Source organism: Pleurodeles waltl, chromosome 7 (genome assembly GCF_031143425.1).
Source record: "Pleurodeles waltl isolate 20211129_DDA chromosome 7, aPleWal1.hap1.20221129, whole genome shotgun sequence".
Classification (NCBI taxonomy): domain Eukaryota; kingdom Metazoa; phylum Chordata; class Amphibia; order Caudata; family Salamandridae; genus Pleurodeles; species Pleurodeles waltl.
The window spans coordinates 1,060,046,971-1,060,073,330 of NC_090446.1; the positions used below are offsets into that span (position 1 = coordinate 1,060,046,971).

The 26,360-nt window shown below is 47.4% G+C and overlaps 1 protein-coding gene across 2 annotated transcripts in view; it reads right to left on the reverse strand.

Annotated features, from left to right (window-relative positions):
* Positions 1–26,360, reverse strand: part of ATAD5 (ATPase family AAA domain containing 5) — a 260,968-nt gene that overhangs the window by 183,066 nt on the left and 51,542 nt on the right. For both annotated transcript variants that reach the window (XM_069199992.1, XM_069199991.1), the window contains exons 9-10: positions 11,066–11,222; positions 6,708–7,049 (exon numbers count right to left, since the gene is read on the reverse strand). In XM_069199992.1, the coding sequence (XP_069056093.1) occupies positions 6,708–7,049; positions 11,066–11,222 (499 nt within the window). The remainder of the gene's footprint in view (positions 1–6,707; positions 7,050–11,065; positions 11,223–26,360) is intronic.

The window sequence follows — 26,360 nt, forward strand, 5'->3', positions numbered from 1 at the left end:
GGAGGCCATGAGACCCAGCAGCCTCAAAGTCATTGTGGCAGAAATCCAGGATAGAGGCTAAAACATCGGCATCATAGCCTGAATATCTCGGACTCACTGCTAGGGAGTATAAGCCTGAAACTGCTCCGTGTCCAGAACAGCTCTGATAAAAGACAGCATTGGAGAGGGAGTCAGGTGCGACTTTGGCACTTTTATAGTGAAGCAAAGCGAATGCAGGAGGTCCGCCTTAGTCTAACGGTGAGAAACAACAGCCAGGGACACACCTATCGTCAACAGCGAGTTACTGGGAAAGACTGAAACCCCTGAGCTGAACAGATGAGTTGCAACCACCACCATCACCTTCGTGAACACCCGGAGGTGCACTGGTAAAGCCAAAGGGGAGCACAGTGAATTGAAAATGCTTCTGGACTACTGTGAACCGCAAGTATCACCAGACAGGAAAATAAAGGTCCTCCAAGCCCAAACGCTACCATCCAGTCTCCAGGGTCCAGGGCTGATGAGACCCGATACAGACTGAGCATTTTAAACAACTTCTTGAGGGGCCTAAGGTCTAGGATAGGGCGTAGGCCCTTGTCCTTTTTCAGCACCAGAAAATATCAGAAATAAAAAAACACAACCTACATTTGGCACAAGGACCCTCTCTATGGCTCCCTTGGCGAAGAGAGCAGTAACCTCCTCGGAGAATTGCTAAGTGATCCTCTGTCATCTGATCTTAGGATGGTGGCATAGATGCAGGGGTAGTCCCGAAGGGAAGGGAGTAGTCCCTTCAGACTGTCTGCAAAACCTACCTGTCTGACATGATGGATTGCCAGTGCAGCAGGTGATGAAGAGTCCTGCCTCACACTGGTTCCTGGTGGGGAATCGTCACACTAGGATGGGTTGGAAGCCGCTTGTTTTTGGGGGGGGGGGGGGGGGGGGGGGGACGACTGCTGGCTCCCTGATCTACAAGGACAGTTGATTCCATGCCGCCGGCCACCCAAAGGCTGGGCAGCATATTTAGCACGATGGCTGGAGAGAAATAAACATGGTGGGGTGCCCCTTCCGTAGCCACTAAACGGGCAAAAAGCAGACTAGAGAGGGCTAGGGGCAGCAGCAAAGCCCAAGGACCTGGCCGTAGCACAAGAATTCTTGAAGCGCTCAAGTGCCTAGTCTTTGTCTCCAAAGAGACAGGTGCCATTAAAGGGCATTTCCATAAGGGCAAACTGGACATCTCCCAAAAAGCCAGACATCCTCAATCAGACGGGGCACCTCAAGGCCACCGTCGATGCAACCATTCTGCCCAGCGAGTCGGTCATGTCCCGCCCACATCTTATTGTGAACTTTGCTGCGTCTCTCCAGTCAGCAACGGATTGGGAGAGTACACCCTAGGCCTCCTCCCCCAGGACCTGTGGCAGCAATAGCGCAACCGTATCTCAGAGTATGGGGATAATGGCCCAAAAGGCATGGACCGCAATGCCAGACTGGAGAAGAGGAGGAAAAAAAAAAAAAAAAAAAAAACACATCTCAACTTGATCCAGCTCCTTGGATTCCCTATCGGGGGGTGCGGAAGGTAATGTGCCCTGGGATATAGAGGCTTGGGTAGCCAAGCTCTCAGGGTAGAGATACTGAATCAAGAACGCTGGGTCACTTGGATCAGGTCTATGCCCTGTGCTGGATTGTGACCAGGCACCCAGCAGGACACCACTAAGGGTGTCATTAAAGGGCAAAAGTGGTTCAGAGGATGAAGCCCTAGGTTCAAGCACCTACGTCAGCAGGTTAGTCCTGACTGGCACCGAAGGCAGCTCTAGGTCCAGGAACTCTGCTGCTCTTCGCACCACCATGGAATAGGACGCTCTCTCCTCCGTAGCCACGGCAGGGGGAGAAAGCATGCCAGTATCTGGGGGAAGTACCCAAACCACTGGCTTCACCCAGATCCATCTCCCAGTCTATAGGGTCTTGGAGTTGGTATTCTAAAGGGTCCAGTGACCACTGAAACTGAGTTCGGCAGGGGTCACTGCAGCTCTAAAACTCGGGGAGGTGCAGAGCCAACCCACATGAGGCTCTGAGGATCGAGACCTAGAGCGACAACGCTCCCTTTCACTCTTTTTGTCACCCGACGGATGGGATGTAGTCGAAGAACACTTGTTCTTCTTCGACTTCTTCTTGTGCCTCGACTTATCTGACCGTCCGAGGACTTGGAGTGGGACGAAGATGAAGTGGGGCTCCAAGACCATTCTCAGGACCTTCCTCTCGACCGAGATAGGGAGGGGCGTGCAGCCAAGTGCCAGGCCGCAAGGAACTTTAGGGACATCTCATTCAAAGCTTTTGAATTAATGGCCTGTGGATCTGTCACAGACATCGCCCTATAAAGAAGATCCGCAGCTCTTGAAACCAGTTTTATGTGAAGACACCCTCAAAGCACCAGGAGTGTAGACACAAGAAAAATCACAAAGTCGAAAAAGACCAGTCAAAAAGTGACTGAGTTGTAGCTCTTCAACGCATGAGCAATGGCTGGCTGGCACAGAAATAAAAGAGCTAACGAGCTGGGTTGAACCATGTATCGGACCCACAAAATCCTTTCCTGTGCACACGATGCAGACGACGGAGGTGGAACTGACAGAGGCCACTTGACGGCACGCAGGGGTACTGCTCAAGAAAACTCTTGATTCAGACTGACGTCGGGGGGAATTCTTAGGCAAGGAATCTGCAACTAGATGTCTCTATCAGATAGGTACATTTTGGTAGGCCCTGGCTTAACATCAGTGCCCCCAATGTGTATATGGAAATTAGCCAGCCAAATTGATACAAGAAGCTTCAGAGACACAAGGTAAGGGCCTGCCAATGCACACTTCAGCATTGTGTGGTTTGAGGCATGGTTCAGGGAACGAGTAGTGGCATGCATGAATCAAGCAGAAACCATACCTATCAGCTTCTAGCCCCAGAGGGACACAGGTTTATCCTCTTCAACCTAGGCCTTGGGATGATGTCATAGTGGTTACATCTGGTTGCCGAGACCCTTCAACCATTTGGGGAGTTTCTTTGGTCTTCACATTTAGGTTACCTACATTTGAAGTCATAGTTGATTTCTGAATTTAAATTCCAATGTCCAGTCCATTGTTGTCGAGGCCAACTGGATGCTGTGGACAACTTTGGGTATCCTCTCCATCCAGCAGCCAATATTCGTTTCACTGACTTAGAGCCCACTTAGATCCTTAACTGGTATCTCCTTGTAACTGTGTCAACTGAATCCTGTTCCTACAACATCACTGGACCATTGGCAAGGTAGGCACCTTATAGGACAGTGTTGAACTATCCACTGACAACTTTAAAATGTTTTGGAAAAGAATGGTGAGTTTTGGACATGACTTGTTTCTGAACTGTTCTACTGAAATGTAAGCACACATGCTCAAATCCACTAGGTTGTTCAATCTTACATTCAGTACACTAAAAATACAGCAGAGAACAGATGAAGTACTGTAAAAAGTGAATATTGCATTTCTCCATATACCACGGTTGCCCCATAGACTGGCTCAGAAAAATCAGAATGTGAACCCCAAAGACCTATAAAGATGTCTGGAATATCGGAACGCAGCCTTCTATATTTTTTTTTTGTTAGTTTCATATAGGTACTATCCTATTATACCTTTCCGAACATAAAATCCTATTTTTAAGGACTCTAAAGTACCAGAGTTTCTAACTGTAGGAAAGTACCCTCTTTTTGGCATGGTTACCCCCCACTTTTTGCCTGCCGTCAGTGTGTTTTGACTGTTTTCACCAGAATCCTGCTAACCTGGATCCCAGTGATTGCACTCTTTTGCTCTAAATTTGGTTGCTAAGGACTTTCCACACCCCACAATTGGCATACTGGTGTCCCCATATAAGACTTACGTACCCAGGGCATTGGGGCACCAGGGGGTCCCCATGGACGGCAGCATATATTTTGCCAACCATGAGAGCCCATGCAAAATATGTCTGCAGGCCTGTCATTGCAGCCTGGGTGAAAAGGTGCATGCATCCTTTCACTAGGAGTCACTGCACCAGGTCACTGTAAGTCACCCCTTTGGTAGGCCCTCCTAGACCAGAGGACAGGGTGCAGGTCCCTGTGTGAGAAGGCATCCTCGCATGAGCAGAGGTGCCCCTACGAACTCCAGCTCCATTACATGGCACTTCGTAAGTGTAGGGCAAACCCATTTCACAGCTCTGTGTCCAGTTACATAATGGTAACTCCGAACCTGGGTATGGTTGGAATCAAACATGTCGGAATCATAGCCCAATACTCTTGCCAGTGTTGTATGATTCCATGCAGTCTAGATGCTCCTTAGAGGACTCCCACCATTGCTCCTACCAGCTTTCTGGGGTTTTCCAGGCAGCCCATGCTGCTGCCACCCCTCAGACGGGTGTCTGCCCTCCTGCTGCTTTACCAGCTCAAGCTCAGGAAAGCAGAACAAAGGATTTCCTTTGGGAGAAGGAGGCAACACCATCTTCCTTTGGAAATAGGTGTTAGATGGCTAGGGAAGGGTAGACTCCGTAAGCCACTAGTATGTTTTGAAGGGTACACTTGGTGCACTCCTTGCATAAACTCTGGTGTGAAACTGGACAATGGAGAGGGGAGCAACCACTCCCCTGTCCATCATCACCCCAGAGATGGTGCCTAGAGCTCCTCCAGGTGGCCACTTGATTCTGCCATCTTGAATCCAAAGTGGGCAGGGGCCTCTGGGGGCATCTGAGTGGCCAGGTCAGGTTGGTGAAGTCACAGCTCCCTCCTGATAGGTGGTCACCTTGCTAGGTGACCAATCCCCATTCTGGGCTATTTAGTGTCTCCTTCTTGGGTGGGTCCTCAGATTCACCGTGTAAGATTCCAGCAGGACTCCACTGCAACGGTTACTGTGACTTCTGGCCACTAAAGCTGCATTTGGACTTCACAAGAACCTACAATCTGCAGCTACAGCGACAAGACCGCTCTGCAAAATTGTTTCCACGGCTCCGTCCAGCAACTCATCATTCCCCCGGCTCTGCATCCTCCGAGGGCGACGAGCCTTCAGTCTGCACAAGAAGGAATCTCCCTTGGAGTGGAGTCACCACTCCCCCTGCATCCGCAGGCACCAACTGCAAGGACGGCCAGCGCATGGATCTCCTCTCTTCCAGAGTTGCGTGGATCCTGCATCACAGGTGGTGGTCTGGAGTGGTTCCCTTGGTCCGCTCTGCCAACTTTGGAGACAGCAAGTCCTTGCCTCTCCACGGAGGACAGTACCCCTGTGCACCCTGACTCTTGCAGCTACCAATGCTTGTAGCATCTCCTCCAAGGGATCTTTAGGCCCTGTGTAGCCCCAGCCCTCTTCCCTGTAACACACATCGCTCTGCTTCCTTTTCCTGCAACATGGGGCTCCTTCCAAGGTGTGCTGCGTGGGCCTCACTGCGACTCCTGTGCTTGCTGCCTGTGTGTGCTGCCTCTTACTGGGACTCTCGTCACTGCTGAGTCATCAAGGACTCTCCTCCCCACCCCGTGGGTTGAGTCCCCTTGGACCTTGCTGCTCCATGGCAGCCTTGCATTTCTTCTCCAATTACATTTGTCTTTGTCAAGTCTTGTTGGTGGTTCTTCCACACCACTGCGACTGCAATCCTTCTTCCAGCATTGGATGTCCACTGCATCACTCCAGGAACTCTTCAGCTGCTCCAGTGCTCCACTGCTGACCGTCTTCTTCCACGGTCGACCTGGTCCTCTATCCACAGACGGGTGGGTAGTGGCTCCTGCCACCACCGGACACTAACATGAAGTGGACTTGTTCCCCTTCTTTCCTAGGTCTTCCTCTTTCAGGAGCCACCTTTGGCTTCTTGCAGTCTTGCATTATCCTTTTCAGAAGTCATTGTGGTGGGTTTGGGGAGAACAAGGTACTAACCTCTCTTCTCCTGGTCGCTGGGGTGCACTCTGGTACTTACCCTGAGGATTTTCTAGTTCCTCCAGCTCCCCTCTATCGATTCCACTTCCTTGGGTGGGGGCCCAACTTTCGCATTCCACTTTCTTAGTATATGGTTTGGTCCCTGCAACCCCACCCCCCTTTTATTTTTGTAACACTGTGTGGTTCTTTTATGTGTCTGAGTGCTGTGTGACTATAGTGGTATTGCATAAGATTTGCAGGTCTCCTAGCTATGTTTTGGCTGCTCATCCACAGCTACCTCTAGAGAGAGCCCTGGCGTCCCAGACACTGCCTACACTTCACGAATAGGGGTTACCTGGAACTGGTATAAGGTGATAACACCATAGGTGCTCACCACTCACCAGGCCAGCTTCCTACAATAATAAACGTTGATGCTTGATTTCAGTATGCCTGGAGAGTGAAGTACTCAGAGGATAATTTAATCATCCATTTGGTGTGGTGCTAGAGAACCTGAATCAGTGAGCAGACCGTGTGTACACAGAGCAAAACATTTGTAATGCAAGAAGTTTGAAGTCTTCAGCAGTTAGCTGAAATGGGAGAATGGGTGTAGCACAAGGAGACTCTGGGTGGACCATAAAGGTACAAGGATGGTGCTCCAGTACATTAAAAACAATTAAGCTGCAAACACAAATTTACTCTTATCATCCAGTTTTATGTTTGCAAAAGCTGGGGACCTGGGTAAGAAAGAAGATCTTAAACCAAACTCCCAATTACAGAAACATCCAAAACTAATACAAAAGTATCCACTAAGCAATAACCAGTAAGAAGGGAATACAAGTTAAAGCCACTCACCTGAAGAAGAAACATGTTTTGATGTCGACATAGATTCCTCTATTACTATAACTTCACAATCTTCTGTTTTTTCCTCAGAAGAGTCAACTTGTTTTTTCCTAGAAGAACGACTAAGTTTGCCTTTGCAGGATGTTTCACCTTTTACTTCACCAGAGCTGTTTCTTCTGCTTTTTCTCAAAATAGGGTTTTCTTCGTGCATGGAAGCTAGATTCCCAGTGCTGCTGGATCCTTTCTTTCTTTTTGATTTTAGCATTTCTTGACTCTTCCTTTTATTTTCTTTCTCAGAGTCTTCAGAACACATCAACGGGCTACCAATTTCTGAATTTGGGAAATCTGTGCATCCTAATTAACGAAATTAAATCGCTTGTTTAATTAAATTAAAAAAATAGGTAATTTATCTGAAGGCGGCAGAAAACCATTAACCTAGTTAGGCTAACAAAATCACTGACTTGCACGCTTTTATGACCTACCATCACAGCACCATGCAGAATCAAATTGAAATTGTAGAGTTCACATGCCTGCAAGGTCTCTTGTTTAGGAGACCCTGTGTTACAGAGTGAATGTATATGCACGAAGGATGATAAAGCAATACAACAAAGCCCAATCCTTACTGAATCAATGTTGAAATTCACTTATCGCCACATTACTTTCATCCCCATGCACAATCATTTCACATTATAGAAAATCAAATGTGTTTAGGATGACTACAAATTTTAGCCAGAACATTAGGAAAATTGCACCACAAATAATTTAGCTGAAGTTGTCTAAACAGCGTTCTAATAAGTGTGTTGCATTTTTTTGTAAACTTTTTTTTTTCTTTACTTCTGAAAATTAAAATTCAAAGTTGTTGCCTCAGCTAGGGGGGTGGGATGCATATGTGGACTGTTTCCCCAGAACAAACTCCTTCAAGTTCTGTACCTTCCTCAAATGTACTTCCAAAATCATTCCATAAGTCGCACTTTTTCAGAAAATGTGAGTTTCCTATTATCAGATGTCCTGACCAGTAGCGTAGTATATCTCCTAAAACCATACAACCTTGTACGGTACTTGCTGATAATGTCCACTTAGAAGTACTATTAACATGTAAGTTAGAAGCAGTTTGTTACACAGTGTGTGCGCTGCTTAATAAAGGTCATCCACAGATATGACATGGTTCCTTTGCCCCTGGGGTCAAGCATTTGTAAACGCACTGGAGGTGGGACGTAGGGCGTACAACACTGGCATTTACCAACATTCAATTGGTGCATTAGGCACCAACTGCTATTATCACAACTACCCTTCAGCCACATTCTCAGAACAGAGAACCAATGATTAGGTACATGAGGCATTGTGGGAATTACAAAACAATAGGTGTTTGATAGACATTACAATATTCCTCCCTTGGGCTAATATTGACCCACAAAACTCCATGTTAATTTAAGTTATACATCCTACTATGCACGGACTGCAACACTATTTTGTGTCCAGAAAGTACTACGTCTGGCAGTTCTGTGCGTTTTTTCAGTTTGTACGGTCTTGTTTTTGCTGTAGTCTAACTTCATAGTGAAGTCTAAAACAGCACCACAGAACTCCCAGTTATTCTGAATTATAGAGCCTACATTGCAAGCACTGCATCAGTGTCTGGGGGCAGAAAGAATTATGGCCTTGTGTTGTCCTTTTTTTCAGGTTGCACTTTTTTGCTTTTGCTGTTAACTAAGTAAATAGTAAACTATGAGTGGCATTACTTTGCATGATCAGTTCCAAACAATCATTTTGTAAAACAAGCCCAGACTCTTACATCACATTTATTTTTTGGAAGGCTAAGACCTGAACAGGATTATGTGCCCATAATGAGCAGAGTGATAGTATTCACAACTCTAGAACACAAAGCAAATTACTCACCCATCACAAATATGTCCAATATTTAACAAACCGCTTGCCTAGCACAGTACTGCAGTATTCTAGACATGAATGCTGTGCTTAATTACGCGGCCTATAGCTCTATTCAAATATAATTTTTGTATCAAGTTTGAGGTAATGTATAATATGAAAAACGCATTGTGAAAGCAAATCTGTGTCTTACATGTCATTTTTACCAGGGACATTCAAGGGTTGCGCATGAACAATTCTTGCATATGGGTAACTTCGTACTTTCTGTAGCAGAAAACTATTGAATGTTTCCATGATTGGTGTTTATTTCAAACAAGTACTCCCAGGCCCGTTGTGATATGCCTGAAGTGGGAGTTTTAACCAACAGATTTCCATTCTACCCTGCTTCTTGTCTAGCCTGAATAGCCACATAGTAATGTTTGGTAAATGTGCAAACACTACCAATCTGCAAATACCCAACAAATATGTTGCCAATGAAAGTCACATTTTCTTCATGTGTAGAATTTGCCTATCACACTTTTTTATTTTGTTACTGAGATTCACAATCCAAAGTGCAATACACATCTTGGTAGTAGGATTGAAGAGAATAGCCCCTTTAATAAGATTGCTGTTCTGTTGTGGAGAAAAAAAGCCAGATGTGTCTTTCTGAAACCCTTTTACTTCTCAATGTATAGCCCTTCTAACATAGCCTAAACAGAATTCTGTATGGTGCAATTAGATGGGGAAAGATTTAAGATGCGTTAAAAGGTTGATTCAAAACAAAAATAGAGAAAAGTACATTATTTTGAACAACCCTAGGATGGGTTCTCAACACCATGCGGACTTCATACATCTTTAGAAAAGGCAGTTTGGGCTACTGTAGATGAGTAAGGATAAGCTACTCAAAATATGCAATTGAAATTGACGAAGGCAGTTTACTCGTTGAGTGTTCCAATGAGAACTTGTGCATAGGTTCAAATGAAGATAAACTCAATCCAGTGAAAGTCTGTTTTTACCTCTATTTTTGGTGCCACTAAAATCTCACAGTAGCAGTTGTTTACCAATTTGTAAAAATCTTGCTGGCATAACGAGTACTTTTTATTTACAATTCATTTAAACCAAGAAGCATGTATCATCTCCCTGTAGCAGCGCTCTATATACATTTTGTATATGACTATTGGCAATGCCAACCAGATCAAGTGGTGATGGTCTAAAAGGGTACGAGTCGACATCTGCAAACCTAGACTCTGGAAAGATTAAACAGATATTTTCAACACTGACGTAAGACACAGAAGGTAAATCCTTTTCCACTGGAGGTATGGTTTTCGGGAGAGGTGTCGAACACCTTTTCCAGTGGAGGTCTATTTGCTGATCCTGCATAGGATCCAATACTTTTTTGGTTTGGGCTGATATTCTTTAAGCACAAAGATCCAGACTCACTCTTGCTTCAAGGAGGATAGCACGAAATTGACAGCCTTCTGCAGCATGGTGCATTGCCTATTGCTACAAATTTCACAGTCAGCCAGTGGGGCACTGTAAATTGATCCTTTCTTCATGTGAAATTATATTTTTGAGAGAGAGAGAGGGTACTCTGAACTATTCTTGAAGTTACTGGTGATGTAAGATATGGTACTGGCACTTTCTCCCTTTCAACCTGTTCTCTAGTCTTTCGTTTCATCATTGTCGTCATGGCTGCAAATACTTACTCCTCACAAACCCAGGCAAGGATCTTCAAAAGGTTTGCCTTCTCTACAGCCTAGGGTTTGTTGGACCAGCCAACATCACAAGCAGAATGGCTTCACAACACACACTCTGGTGACTCAGGAAGAATCCACTTATCAAGAAAAGAGCAACAGCTGTCTGCACACTGGCACACAGATGCCCGCACACAAGGACACTAGAGAGGAATCATTTTGAGTGGTAGAATGGGAGCACCACCATCCTTCAGTGGTGCTCCAGAACTGCCAAACTGACCTTTCCCCCCTCACTGTATTCTAAAGTCAAGGAAGCACTTGGTTTAAACTGGCATCTACCCTTGATCTGGCAGCCTGACCGCAACTTGGTTGCCGAGTACGTGGTGCTTACTAAGCTCTAGTTAAGGGAGGGTGGTGACCATTGCTTGTTTTCCCGACTCATGACCGCCATGCAGAGCAGATAGGGAAGACAGACTATTAAACAAACTCCTGCTTGTGTAGTTGGTTTCCAGAAACCAAAAACTTTGCCGAGTGATTGAATCCAACATGGCTCTGACTGGATAAATGATCAAGCTGACAAATTAGGAGCTACACTGAATGGCAGAGGTCACGAAATGTGGCATGTGGTCCTGCTTCAGGACTGCAGACACACTAGCCTCCACTGACAAACAAGCACACCATATCTCAAGCCCTAAAAGAGCCCCAAGATCACTATCAGAGAAAATGCATATTAAAAACGAATTTGTCTTTACTTAGCATATGAGGAATTATCTACATATCCTAAGCTTGATTGACTATTGTGTCAAAAATACTTACCTTTCGTACTGGTCATAGGTTGTGGAAAGTTTTCAGCGTGTCTTTTTTTAAATTGTTTCAAAAATCTTCTTACAGGAAACTGTGGATTACAAGAGCGGATCTCTTCTAACAAATATTTCACGACCACTGCCGAAAATTCTTCTCTCCATCCGGACCGCTGAAAGTCATGTATTATAAGCATTATTAGCAAATACTAAGGAAACCGACTACACAACATTTTTTTAAAGTATCATTCTAGCCAGCAGAGAACCACAGAAAAAGTTTCACATTTACCATATATAGAGGGAGATCCAAATCATACACAAAGCTATTGTCAGACTATACATTCAACATTAAGGACTGCTTCAAAGTGCTCATTAGTTATTTAAGATTCAATTTTAAAAGAAATGCGTGGCTTCGGGCGTCAAGATGGCGGTCGCACTCAGAGTGCTCTGGACCCCTCCGTCATCCGCCCTTAATTAACGCGGTCCGAAGGAGTAAAAAGATGTCGATTTAGACTCCGTGATCCTGGGGCCCCGAGAGAGGTCGACCGACACGAACGAACGGGGATCGGACACCTCGCGCTTGTGCGGCGATCCGGCCGACTACGGGAGAGGAAACAAAGATGGCGGCCGCAGCAAGAAACGCCCGGCTGGGCTGAGATTGCGGCAGACCGGGGAAGCAGCGTGAGGCCCTGGGGGGGCCTGGACCGTGCCCCACCCGCGGATCCCTGTCGCTGAGGGACCGACGGGACCCCGAACGGGGCTCGAAGCACCAGGTGAGAGGCGCGGCCCCTGTGTGGAGTGACGCGGGCGGAGGGGCCGAGATTCCGCCCAGCCGGCCCGCAGGTCTGAGCTGTAGCGGCGGGGCAGGAAGACGACGTAATGACCGCCAACGTGGCTGGGGCCCTTTACCCCCGCGGCCCCCTCTGGCGGAGAGCAGGCATTGGGGCCGCGCGGGAGGTCGGGACCCGGCTGGGAGCCGAGTGGAGCCCCAGGAGGGCGAAGATGAGGCTAGACGACTTGGGAGAGGAAGGGGGGGGATGGCGACTGGTGACACACCCTCCCCCCCCCTCCCGCTGCAGCTACAACAGGGGAGGGACCCGGTGGCCCGATTCCGACCCTCCCTCGGGCCCTCGCCCAGACGGGGCTCAGGTTGGCCCATGGCAGGAGCTGGAAGCGGGCTGAGAGCCGAGAGGTGGAGGAAAGCACCCCGGGGCGATCTCAAATTTTGAAATCGGGGGCCCACTTGAGGCGGAGTGGGGCCCGCTGTTGGAGTACCGGACCCTGAAGGTGGAGGGGCCCGGGCAGTGACCGTGAGAGGATCCCTCCCATCTCAATGGAGGGAGCGAGGAGGGGAACTGGCGGAGAGAAACCGACGACCCGGCCCCTTGCGGTGCCGACAAATGATGCCCCCACAGGGCCCGGGAGAGAGTAAAAGACTAGAAGAAGCCCCTGAGACAGTGACCTCCTGCCGTCCTTGCACGGAGCGGCACGTTGGAATCTTCCTCGGTCCAAAGCACTTGATAGTACACTGAAGCCTCGGGCCTGAAAACGCAATAAAGAGGGTGTGAGGTGCCTGACCCACTCTTCCCAGGTGCCGCGATGGGAAAAGACAAAACGAACAAGCAACCTCCGCCCTCCCAACAAAAAAATCGATCAGTTCACGACTGCGACGGGCCAACGGGGAGGGGGAGACACGGCTAGCGGAGGACCTACCCCGGACGGAGTGAGTGCCATTCTCCAAGCTATTCAATCATCGCAGACGGCCGTAGAGACTAAAATCGGAGCGGTGCGAGTTGATATGGGCCTCATCAGACAAGACCTGAGAAACGCAGTGAACCGAATTACTGAAGTGGAATCCCGAGTCTCGCAGAACGAAAACGATTTATCTGACCTTAAAACTAAAGTGGCCCAACTACAAACCCGAACCAGCGAGCTTCACCGCCGTGCAGAGGACGCGGAAAATCGGGCAAGGCGCAATAACCTGCGATTCATAGGTTTCCCAGAAGGCATAGAGGATGACAAGGCCGCTGAATTCCTAGAGAAGTGGATCAAAACTTGGATGCCGGACCAGTCCCTCTCGCCCTTGTTTGCTGTTGAACGAGCCCATAGGGCGCTCGCACCTCGCCCCCCCTCCAGGCGGCCCGAGACGTCCGATGATCGCACGATTTCTTAACTTCAAAGATAGAGACAATATCCTCAAGGAAGCGAGGCGGCTGGAAGATCTTCAATGGGAAAACCACAAAATCCAAATTTTTCCGGACTACACCAGAGAGGTCCAAACCCCCCGCAGGTCATACGAGCGTGTTAAACAAAAACTTAGGGCAATGCAACTCTCGTACATGCTCCTTTTTCCTGCACGCCTCAAAGTTCTCATGGCCGGGAAAGCTTACTTTTTTGAATCACCAGAGGAGGCATGGGATTGGCTGACGGAGGAGGGCGTCGGAGCCCGAAGGGGTCCCCCTAAAACTACTGGGAAAACCCTGCATATCGAACCTTCCTCAGCGGAGGGACCCCGGAGGAGCACCAGATCCCGGAGAGGCAGACGGAAAGACTCGAACACTCCTGCAGATGATGAGACGACCCAGGATCCTAATCCTCAGACCGAGATTACCACTGATGCCCTCCCGGGGCCTCGAACACCATCCCAGACAGCGGAGAACGACTGCTTGAGTCAATCTCCGGTACTCGGCTGACAAGATATGAGCGGTCCCTTTGATGGACGCGAGAGGAGATTGGCCACGCTTGGTTTGCTCGGGCAGTCCACGGTGGGGCTGCCATTGATGGCACTGGAGACTTCCAAATGTATGACGTTGGGTGCTCGATTTGCGACCGTTAATTGCAATTGATCCGAATGAAAGGAGGGCTCCACCACTCCACCCCATGACAGCTCTACTGGCTGTCTGGTTCTGGTTGGGTATTTGAGCGACAGATGCTTCCGGGGTGGGAGTATGGGGAGGGGGGGGTATTTGGGTGGGGAGTGGGGGGAGTTTGAATTAGGTTTAAAGGGCGACAAGTTAGTTAGCCTGGTTTGTAATTTTAAGGCTTCGGCAACACGTTTGAAATGGTCATCCCTGGGCTCGCACCCACACACCCAATCTTGTATAATACCTACACATCTCACGCCTGGCCCTCAATGACCCAGGTTCTCTCCTGGAATGTAAACAGCCTATTAGACAAGATCAAAAGGTCAGCAGTATTTAACACTCTCCGCAGATACTCCCCCTCAGTAGTCCTCCTGCAAGAGACCCACCTCCTTGGGTCCAGGTGCCCTATGCTTGCGCGAGGAGGGTATGACAGGGTATACCATGCGGGATTCACCAGAGGCTCCAGAGGAGTAGCGATCCTCCTTCACCGATCTCTACCCTTGGTGATCACAGCTACACAGTCCGATCCGCAGGGTAGATTTGTAGTAGTCGCAGGGACTCTTCAAGGGCACCCATTAAACCTGGTGTGCGCCTATGCTCCTCCAGCAGGGCTTGACGCCTTCCTACGTTCGCTCCACCAAGTGACCTCAGGACTTCCCCAAGGGACCACCCTACTGGGAGGTGACTTCAACGCAGTTCTTGACCCAACTCTGGACGTCTCTGGGGGGATCACCATTAGTAGAGCCAAGCGAGCTTCAACTCTAAGCGACTGGGCGGAGAGCCTCGATCTGTGCGATGTGTGGCGCACCTGGCACCCCAGAGAGCGCCGGTACACGCACACATCGGCGGCCCACCAGACGCAATCCAGAATAGATCTGGTGTTTATGCCCACCCTAGACTTCTTAAACGTTGCGGAGGCAGAGATTCTCCCCGTGGGGTCTCAGATCATGCGCCAATACGTATCCGAATGGGCGGAACGGACCCCACCAGACGGCCTATGTGGCGCCTGAACACCTGGCACCTACAAGACAAAGATTATACCCAGGAGATCAGGAAGCATCTTGGTCAATATTTTGAGGTAAACGAAGGCTCGGTTCGATCCCCAGGGATAATATGGGCCGCTTGTAAAGCCACTATTAGAGGACACGCCAAAAGCATCCTTCGGTCCCGCGAACGAGACCAAAATTCCCAGATCTCTGAACTGGAGAACAAGGCCCTAAGACTGGAACGCCAGCAAGTAAACTTGGCATCGGCCACTACTATGAGGCAACTGACTAGGGTGAGAGAGGATATCAAACACATAATGCTGGAGTCGGCCAAGCACATGTGGAGAGCCTCAGCAGCCCGAATCTATGGATGGGGGGATAAAAACGGGAAGCTGCTGCACTGACTAGCCACCCGCCCCATGGCGAACAGAATTATACCTGAGATCTTATCGGACTCGGGCTCTCTTGTTAAAACATCTGTGGAAATTGCACAGTGTTTCGCCTCCTATTACACTTGTCTATATGCCAAGCACCCACGCCCTGCTATTGAAAGAGAGGCCCCCCTACTAAACGACATTACCCTTCCTGGGGTGTCCCCGGAGACGAGAGACAGATTGGAGGAGGCCATTAGCCTCGCAGAGATTTGCAGTGCAATATCTAACCTGGCATCAGGCAAAACCCCAGGCCCTGACGGCTTTCCAGCGGAGTTATATAGTAAATGCAGCGATACCCTGGGTCCCCATCTGCTTAACATGTACGATGAAGCAGAAAATCTAGGCCGCTTCCCTACTGAGATTGATCAAGCGACTTTTGTGGTGATCCCCAAAACCCAACCTCCGTCACAACACTGTTCAGCGTACCGGCCCATCTCACTCCTAAACATTGAAATCAAAGTGCTCTCCTCGATCCTTGCCTCCAGGCTGAAGGAGGTAATGCCCACGCTGGTACACCATGACCAGTGTGGTTTCATGCCTACCCGTAGCACTAGGCACTGCATCAGACAGTTACATCTGGCCCTGGCGCACCACAAAACCCTATCACATACGCACTTGGCACTACTCTTACTGGATTTTGAGAAGGCCTTTGACACAGTAGATTGGTCTTGAGTACAAGAAAAGAGATTGAGCTACAACTAATGTCCACTGCTATCTACAATTGTAGAACAACAACAACAATCAAGATAACTGAAATACTGAAATACACAAAATGATATTTATTACATATGTATGTACAACAACAAAAGAGCATAATGATCAAGATTAAATATAAAATATTTACATATTCACATACATTTATATATAGTGAATAGACCGAGACAAAGAATAATGCAAAACAAAACACAACAAATAATGAAAAATAATAGAATCATAACATTGAAAAAAGAAGCAAAAAATCCAAGTTGTCCAAAATACAATACAATACAATTTAAATATATACTTTCTCTATAACATTATTTTAAAGCCTTACTAGTATTCACAGTTTTAACATATTAACTTAGAACCAGATCGCGTCTCCACCTAATTCAAAAAAGAAAAATTACTTGGACCCTAAAATTCATATTCCATTATAACAACTGTAGGAATATAGATATAAATTTATGGCCCGACATAGATCATTCAAATTCCATATTACAGGAAGCTGGTGTGGTAGGTACCTAAGGTAATCGCACCTTATACCAGTTCCAGGTATCCCCTATTAGTGAAGTGTAGGCAGTGTCTAGAAGCCAGGCTCTCTAGAGGTAGCTGTGGATGAGCAGCCAAGGCTTATCTAGGAGAAATGCAAAGCTCGTGCAAAACTACAGAACTTACACACATGAAAGAAAACACTCATTTGTACAAAAATAAAGACACTTTATTTTTGGTCACACAATGCCTCTAAGTACTAGAAGGGCAACCCTCCTATAGGAGATAAATAATACACTAATTATATCCACTACCAAACAGTAAGAGGCATAGAAAGGGTTAGAAAACAGTTCAATTGTAAATAAACAATAGTGACCCTAGGGGGGGCCCAAATCATACACTAAAAAAATGGAACGCCAACACAGGACCCCAACCTAGGTAAGTGTAATGTGTAGAGGGGAGCTGGGAGTACTAGAAAACCACAGAGGTAAGAAACAGTACTCTCCAGCGACCAGGAAAGGAGGAGTAAATCACTGGAATTTCTCCAAACCACCCAAAAGGAAGAAAAAGAAAAGAAGACACCCAAACAAGACAGCAAGAGACCAGCAGTGGATTCCTGGAGAGGAAGCCCTGTGGAGAGAGGGGACCAAGTCCAAGAGTCACAGTGGAGTCCAGGAGGAGTAGGAGCTACTACCCACCCAGCTCTAATTGCAGGAGTTGGTTGACGGTGATGAAGATCAGGTCAGCACTACAGCCCTGGAACCAGAGAAAGGTTTCTGGAGGGGGTGGGGGAGTCAGGTGGGGCCCTCAGCGACAGAGAAAGCCCGCAGAGGCAGCACCCACAGGAGTCCCACAGGACATGGACACATGAAAGAGAATCAAGTCCGATCTCCTACTCTGGAGAGCCCTCCCCCTGAATGTACTTGGCAGAATTGCGCTGTACAAGATGATGATCCTTCCCAGGCTCCTATACCTCCTGCAGAACTTTCCACTTCCCATTCCCATGGGATGGTTCAAGGAGATGGACTCCTTAGCGCGCCAATTCATTTGGAGCGGCACTCGCACTCGACTGTCGCTCAAAACATGCCAGAGGGACATATATGAGGGTGGCTTGGGCATGTCTAACATCCAATACTACTATCTAGCGATGCACGCACTCATAATCAACGACTGGGTGGGAGGTGGGTGGACAGACCCTGCATACCAACTAGAATTACAGACAATGGGCTACCCACGGATCTTTGGCGCACTATACGGGAGCCCGATCCCCCCCGAGAGACCCCAGACGTGACCAAAGTGGTACTACAGGGATGGCAGACGGCCCAGAAAGGGACGGGGTGGTGGAGACGTCTTACCCAACAAACCCCGCTATGGCAGGGGAAGCAGTTGGCACAGGTAGCAGGTCTGGAAGGCTTTCAGAACTGGGACAACATAGGTATCTCCACGCTGGGTGATGTCTGGCGAGGGTCACACATACGGTCCTTTCAAGATCTTCAGACACAATACTCTTTAAACAAGACACAGTTCCATCGATATCTTCAGCTACGCCATGCCCTACTACTTCATCTACAGGCAGGGGACACTATACCCGAGCACAGCCCCATGGAAGCCAAAGCATTGATGGGAGACCTGGGCAGGGGAGGGGTTTCCCAGATATATCGCACCCTGATTACCACCGCAGGAGGCCCCCTGAGAGAGCTTCGTCAGAGGTGGGAGGATTGGATGGGACCCATGGAGGAAATGAACTGGACAGAAGCACTGATGGTCCCACGCTCCCTTACAATGGCCACACGCCTCCGGTTAATACAAACATACTTTCTTCATACCGCATATATCACACCCGCCAAATTACATAAAGCGGGCCTCCGCCCCTCGGCGGAATGCCCCCGCTGCAGGAGTCACACAGCCGATTTCTTCCACATGGTATGGGCATGCCCGACCATAGTGGCTTATTGGGAAGCGGTGGTGCAGGAGATCTCTGGGGTCTTACAAGTAGAGGTAAAGAGGTTGCCGTTGCCCCTCCTTCTGGGGGTCATGGGAGACACAGGGCTGCGAAGAGCAGATCGGTCCTTCTTAGGGGTGGCATGCCTAGTGGCCAAGAGAGACATAATGGCAGAGTGGAAGGCCAGAATTGCTCCGACACTGACTAAGTGGAGACGGGGGGTGGATTGGTGTGCGCAGCGGGAGAGACTTGTATATGAGGCCAGAGGTTGCTTACACAAACATAGTAAAATATGGGGGAAGTGGGAGGGCATAGCGGGCTTCTAAGCTCTAGACCATGCGTAATGTTTTCACAGTGTGTGGCGGAGGCCTAGGGTTTGACCATTATTGTTTGATGCCCGTTGGCATCATGTTGAAGTGTATACATTATTGTTTTATGCAAAATCAATAAATTTTCTTTATCAAAAATTTTTTTAAAGAAATTCTGGAATGTGCACATAAAAGCTGCTGGTAACACATCAAGACAATCTTAGGTTCACTTAACCATTGCACGGTGTAAAGCAGTAATAACCTCTCTCTCTCCTCTCAGATTTCAATCCTCAATATCACTCAGTACTAGCCTCTTACCTGGTCTAATCATGTCCTTGCCCACTTTGCTATCAAAGGAAACGTTACCACCGAAGTTGACAAACGCTGAAAGTATCCTGGCCTTGAAATAAACTCGAAGCCAGTCTAATCACCCACATCTGACCATCCATTTCCAGGTAAAATCAGCAAAGGCTATTGCCATTGGCAAAGTTGTTCCAGTCAGCAAAAGTGTGGGCAGCTGGCTTTCATATAGTGCACTAAAATGAAGTACACTGTGCAGAGAGACCAGTGGATCCCTAAAGGTTTGCAGAGGCAGAAATAGATAGGTCTAGTGTTCTTTTTGTTGTAGTGTGGGCGAGCAGTAAGCATTTTTGTACTCACAGAGGCAATAAATGAGACACACAAAGAATAAATCTGAGACCAATTTAGAAAAATAACAGTTGCTTTTTTATATGCTTTGAACCAAAGAACAGAGTGCAGCCACAGCAGAACAGGGGCAGCTGGGTGAAAAGGTCAAAGTCCGAGTCAGTGCCCAATCTTAGCCATAGGAGACTGGGGTTAATGAAGACTCGGTGCTCCTAGGTAAGTGCAAGCAGTGTCAGAAGTTGGTCTCCAGGGGTTGTGGCAAGCACGGGGGGTGTTTAAGGGGAGGTCTAGGAACAGAAGACAGCACCAACCTCCAGAAAGTGCCAACAGAGTGTTGGACATCCAATGGAGACAGAGGGTATCCGCTGAAGAGCTGCTTACAGGTGCGTAATGCCAGGTCCTGGTGTTGAGGTAAGTAAGGGGGGCATAAGGCAGCACCAAATTCAAAACTCTGCGGCCCAGGAGCAGATGGGTGCAGAGTGCCAACACAGCATTGGACACAGAGGAATATCCGCTCATGCAGGTAGGCCCCCACATGCAATATAATGCACCCTGCCTTTAGGGCTGCAAGACCTGCTAGAAGGGTGACTTACATATATTGCATGCAGCCTGTGTGCCACGTTGTGTTTTCATTTCAGTTCTGCACCAAGACACACAGAGCCTACGACAGCCTTAGTGAGGGAGATCCCAGAAGGTGGCACAATTCGTGCTGCAGCCCTCAGTCGCAGGGGCCTTCCTTTAGTACCACATGCCCTAGGTACCAGGGATACCATTTACTAAGGACTTCTAGTGGTAGCTAAAATGTTTTCCAATTTAAAAAATAAAATACAAAATGACTGAAGTTTTAGGGAAAGCGATCTAGCACTGAGGACCTGTTCAGCAAGGACCTAGTGAACATTGTCTAAATTGCAACAGAAACCAGGCAAAAATTGTGTGCGTGAGTGTGTGGTTGGGGGGGGGGGGGGGGCATGGCAAAAGAGGCACTTTCCTCCAAAAAGGAAGAGCAAAAAACAGTCAAACTGGAACTCAAGAACACTAACAAATGAAAGCATCATTTTGATTCACAGGATTAATCATCTTATCCAAAACAAAATTCAGGATTCATTAAAGGAATGCTCCAGTTGCTCTTTCATCTGCATAAATATGGCTTGGAATGCTAACAGTTATTGCAGAAGGCTCCAACACCAAGACAATGAACCTGTTAAATGCAGATAAACAGATGTTTAGGCCACATCATCAGATTTACCTCCATAGAGCACAGTATGTGAACGCTTCATCCTCCAGGTGGAAGAAGGTGGCGTTTGTAGGTGCTAGAGAAGGTAAACCAACAGGCCCCCAAGCAGACTGCAGATTGCTGGGCTAGGTTTGCAATCTTTGAGCTGCAATCTACCTCTGAGCACAAGTATTTAATGTTTTTTTTTTGTTTTTGTTTTTTAAACTGAGAGTTGATGGAGTCATCATCCCAAGCATAGCAGGTCAACATTTTCCTTCCCAGATGTGCTGATCAGGCCCGCACACTTATTTGCACAGCATTGCTTTCTCAGTTTTGGCTATCTCACACAGTACTTTCAGAGCACATTTCTAGGACTACATAGCACACAGTATTTGATGGAAAGATGTTTATGTGTGACCTCTTATTTAAGCAGTACGTTTACACTTTAACTCCCCTACATCCACAGGCCAGCAGGCTGGGTGCACAGACCTAATAGTACATACAGCCTGCCACATCTGGTGTTAAGCATATAACAGTAAAATCGGCCATGAACACCACTCCTCCCCTCTCCCCACCCACTACTTGGATGTTAACATGTCCGCTCTTTGATCTGCACTACAGCCTATATTCTTGCCCCATGCACAGTTTCCACAGAACCACAAATTGACCTGTTTCCTCTAATCATCATCAATATATTCCACTCCCATAGTTAGGTGCTTCCTCTTTACCCCAAAGCACAATCAACTTTCGCCAGGTACACGAGCAGCATAACTAAGCAGCCCAGCTTTGAGTGAGCCATTCTATTCACACCACCAAAGATATAACTGCTCCACTTGCCAGTGCACGTTATGTTGAATATTGGAGTTCTCATCAAGAATCTCTGTCCAATACCTTATGAGCTTCATCCACGGCAGACACAGAAGGGCACCAGTGCATCACCTCCCCAGCATTCCTCGCGTTGTTCCATTCATGTACTGTGGCTGGTGTGTAGTACCATTGCAGGGTCAGTTTAATGAGCTTGGGGAGCTACTCTGAGCTTTATAAAACATCTCTCCAATTTTATCCATTAGTTCATATTCCAGTTCAGGCATATCCGGATTTCTGTTGTTTCAAGTCTAAGGAAATAGTAAGTTTCAAATGCATGTCTATCTCCATTTTTACTCTAAAGTCATCTCTCGAATGGTGTGAGTATCCATCCTGCCATTTATTTGACTGCTGTCAGCAAGATCAATGCCTAATCTGGCAATAATACTGCTGCTTGGTTTCTAGGACACCAAACGTAAAAAATATATATATATATATATATTCAAAGGGTTTGGGGGCATCTGTCATACAGATTGCCCAGCCTCTCACATCCTCCACCACCCTTTTGCAATGAAGAGTATTGGTCCCTTGCTTGGTTGAAATGGGAGTGGTCTGTGATAGGGGTAAAGAATAGGTTGACGAGATTTTTTGAAAATCATGGAGCACCAGACTGCCATGGTGATCCTCACGATTGGCGACTATCGTATGCCCATGGTCTCACATTTGAAGGTAGCCAGATTGCCTTCCAAATATGACTCCCATCTAATGCTTTGTCCATGAAGCACCAATGCTTCTCGTTCTCCTTCCTAATCCACTCCAGAACAAACCTCAAATCCACTGCACTGTAGTAGTCCCTGTAGGTATCCCTGGCCCTCCTTCATTAGGGTCCATAAACAAAGGGGCTGATTAAGAGTTTGGCGGACAGTTTTGCCCGTCCGTCGAATTTCTGATGTGGATGTTGCCCCCTCCCTGGGTCCCCCTGCACCCGTTCTCAGCCAGCCTTGTTACCACCATGAAATCGCTGGTGGAGAATGAAGACGTAATCCCCAGGGCAGAGCTGCTTGCAGCGCTGCCCTGGTGGATTAGAACCGCCACAACCATAAAACCACGGGGACAACTAATCCTGGAGGTGCTGGCAGTCTGACTGTGGCATGACAGCCGTGGTCATGTGGCACTCAGACTGCTGCATTGGTGCAGTCTGAACATCACAGCAAGTCAGACAGTCAAGTGTATGTTGTACATACACTGGGACATCAGCATGTTAGAATACACATTGCAGATAACACCAATAATATTAATCAATTTTATTCAAATTCTACACAAACAGATGGCATAGTCTATTACGAACCACCAATGGAGTTTTCTGCAAGTTCTCCTCTTCCAAACACGGCCCCAGTTTTTGCACACACCGTTTCTGGATATTTTGCTGACAATGACACTTTCACTGGCTCATCTGCCTCTACTACAACAAAACTGTCAAGAGCATGTAAGCTGATAATTTGGCTTCAAATTAACCATTTCATTTTTCCATGGAAATCTCTATGGCTGTACTTGCCTTTGTCCTTTGGATTGGGTTGGGTTGGTCATCGTTTTCTTCCTTCTTATTCATGCTCATTACCTTCCTGAATGCTCTATAGGTGAACTGGTGGATGAGGTATAAAAACTAATTTTTCTTCGCACAAAGTGGTCTCTAGTGAACATTTCTGCCATATTAATTCCTGATGGGATTGTTTGGTATAACGTATTATTTGATATATATAGAGAGATATATATATAGAGATATATATATATATAGAGATATATATATATATAGAGATATATATATATATATAGAGATATATATATATATATAGAGATATATATATATATAGAGATATATATATATATAGAGATATATATATATATAGAGATAGATATATATATATATATATATATATATATATAGAGATAGATATATATATATAGAGATAGATATATATATATATATATAGAGATAGATATATATATATAGAGATAGATATATATATATATATATATATATATATATAGAGATAGATATATATATATATATATATATATATTTATGGCCCGACATAGATCATTCAAATTCCATATTACAGGAAGCTGGTATGGTGTGTGGTGGGTACCTAAGGTAATCGCACCTTATACCAGTTCCAGGTATCCCCTATTAGTGAAGTGTAGGCAGTGTCTAGAAGCCAGGCTCTCTAGAGGTAGCTGTGGATGAGCAGCCAAGGCTTATCTAGGAGAAATGCAAAGCTCGTGCAAAACCACAGAACTTACACACATGAAAGAAAACACTCATTTGTACAAAAATAAAGACACTTTATTTTTGGTCACACAATGCCTCTAAGTACTAGAAGGGCAACCCTCCTATAGGAGATAAATAATACACTAATTATATCCACTACCAAACAGTAAGAGGCATAGAAAGGGTTAGAAAACAGTTCAATTGTAAATAAACAATAGTGACCCTAGGGGGGGCCCAAATCATACACTAAAAAAATGGAAGGCCAACACAGGACCCCAACCTAGGTAAGTGTAATGTGTAGAGGGGAGCTGGGAGTTTTAGAAAACCACAGAGGTAAGAAACAGTACTCTCCAGCGACCAGGAAAGGAGGAGTAAATCACTGGAATTTCTCCAAACCACCCAAAAGGAAGAAAAAGAAAAGAAGACACCCAAACAAGACAGCAAGAGACCAGCAGTGGATTCCTGGAGAGGAAGCCCTGTGGAGAGAGGGGACCAAGTCCAAGAGTCACAGTGGAGTCCAGGAGGAGTAGGAGCTACTACCCACCCAGCTCTAATTGCAGGAGTTGGTTGACGGTGATGAAGATCAGGTCAGCACTACAGCCCTGGAACCAGAGAAAGGTTTCTGGAGGGGGTGGGGGAGTCAGGTGGGGCCCTCAGCGACAGAGAAAGCCCGCAGAGGCAGCACCCACAGGAGTCCCACAGGACATGGACACAGAAGTCGCAGAAGGAGCCCACGCAGCACTACAAAAGGGGATCCTACGCTGCAAGAGAACCACGCAGAGGGCTGTGAGTCACAAGAAGCAGTACTGAGGGCTGGAGCTATATGTTGCCTGAAAATCCCTTGAAGGAGATACAAACTAGCCTTGACTGCTGCGAGAGACGCAGTGCACGGGGGTACTGTCCTGCATGGGAAGGCAAGGGCTTACCTCCACCAAGATTGGAGAGCTGGCAGAGAGGACCAAGAGGACTACTCAGGACCACCACCCGTGATGTAGGATCAACGCAGCTCAGGACGAGAGGAGATCCACGCAGCCAGTCGTCGCTGCAGTAGATGCCTGCGGGTGCAGTGGAGTGACTCCTTCACTCCAAGGGAGATTTCTTCTTGCTTCTTAGTGCAGTCTGAAGACTTGCCGCCCTCAAAGGACGCACAGGCGGGGAAATGTTGCAGTTGCTGGAAGCAGCATGAGAATCAAAGTTGCAGAGCAGAGTTGTCACTGTGGCTACAGATCGCAGGTTCCTGTGAAGTTCAGTGGTGGGTCCAGTGGGCAGAAGTCGAAGTAAACGTTGCAGAGGAGTACTGCGCATTGAATCGGAGGACCCACCCAAGGGAGTGACCCTAAGTCGCCCTGAAAGGGGGACTGACCACCTAACCAGGAGACCACCTATCAGGAAGGGTCTCCAACGTCACCTGCCTAGCCTGTCCAATCAGATGCTCCCCGAGTTCCCTGCCAACCTTGGATTCAAGATGGCAGAACCCAGGGACCCTCTGGAGGAGCTCTGAGCACCACCCCCGGGGTGTGATGGACAGGGAGTGGTCGCTCCCCTTTCCATTGTCCAGTTTCATGCCAGAGCATGGACTGAGGGTCCCTGTACCGTTGTAGACTGGTTTATGCACAGAAGGCACCAAATGTGCCCTTCAAAGCATACCAGTGGTTTAAGAAGGCTACCACTCCCAAACCATGTAACATCTATTTCCAGAGGGAGAGGGAGAATACCCCCTCCCCCGCCAAGGGAAGTCTTTCTTCTGCCTTCCTGGGTTTGAGCTGTTCAAGCAGCATGAAGGCAGAAACCTGTCTGAGGGGTGGCAGCAGCTTGGGCTGCCTGGAAGACTGGTAGGAGCAATGCTGGGGGTCCTCTAAGGAGCCCCCCGAGTGCATGGAATCATACAACCAATACTGGCAACAGTATTGAGGTATAATTCAGACATGGTTGATACCAATCATGCCTAGGTTCGGAGTTACCATTCTGTAGCTGGACATAGATAGTTACTTCTGTCCAGTACACGTGTGAAATTATGCCCCAGCACTCACGAAGTCCATAAAAATGGCACAGGAGTTCATGGGGACACCTCTGCTAGTGCAGGGGTGCCCTCACACACAGGTACTTGCAACCCTGCCCTCTGGGCTAGGAGGGCCTGCCATAGGGGTGACTTACAATGCCCTGGTACAGGGACCCAAGGTGAAAAGGGGTGCGTGCACTCTTTTCAAGCAGGCTGCAATGGCAGGCCAGCAGAATACTTTGCATGGGCTACCCATGGGTGGCATAATACATGCTGCAGCCCATGGGGAGCCCCTGGTACCCCAATGCCTTGGGTACCTGTGTAACATATCCTAGGGACTTACATGGGAAACCAGTATGCCAAATGTGGGGTGAAAATGCTACAAGTTACCAAGTTAGAAGGGAGAGACCATACATCACTGGGGTCCCTGGTTAGCAGGATCCCAGTGACCAGTCAAACACACTGACAACAGGCAGAAAATGGGGGTAACCATGCCAAGAAAGAGGGTACTTTCCTACACATATGTATTCAAAGTTTCCATGAACGATGTAATTACACCCCGAGTAGATTCTGAAGATTGGGAAGTGAAAACAGTTGATTCTATGTTGTCTGATTTACAGTATTTGAAAATGAAGATGTGTATCAAGCCAAAGAAAATT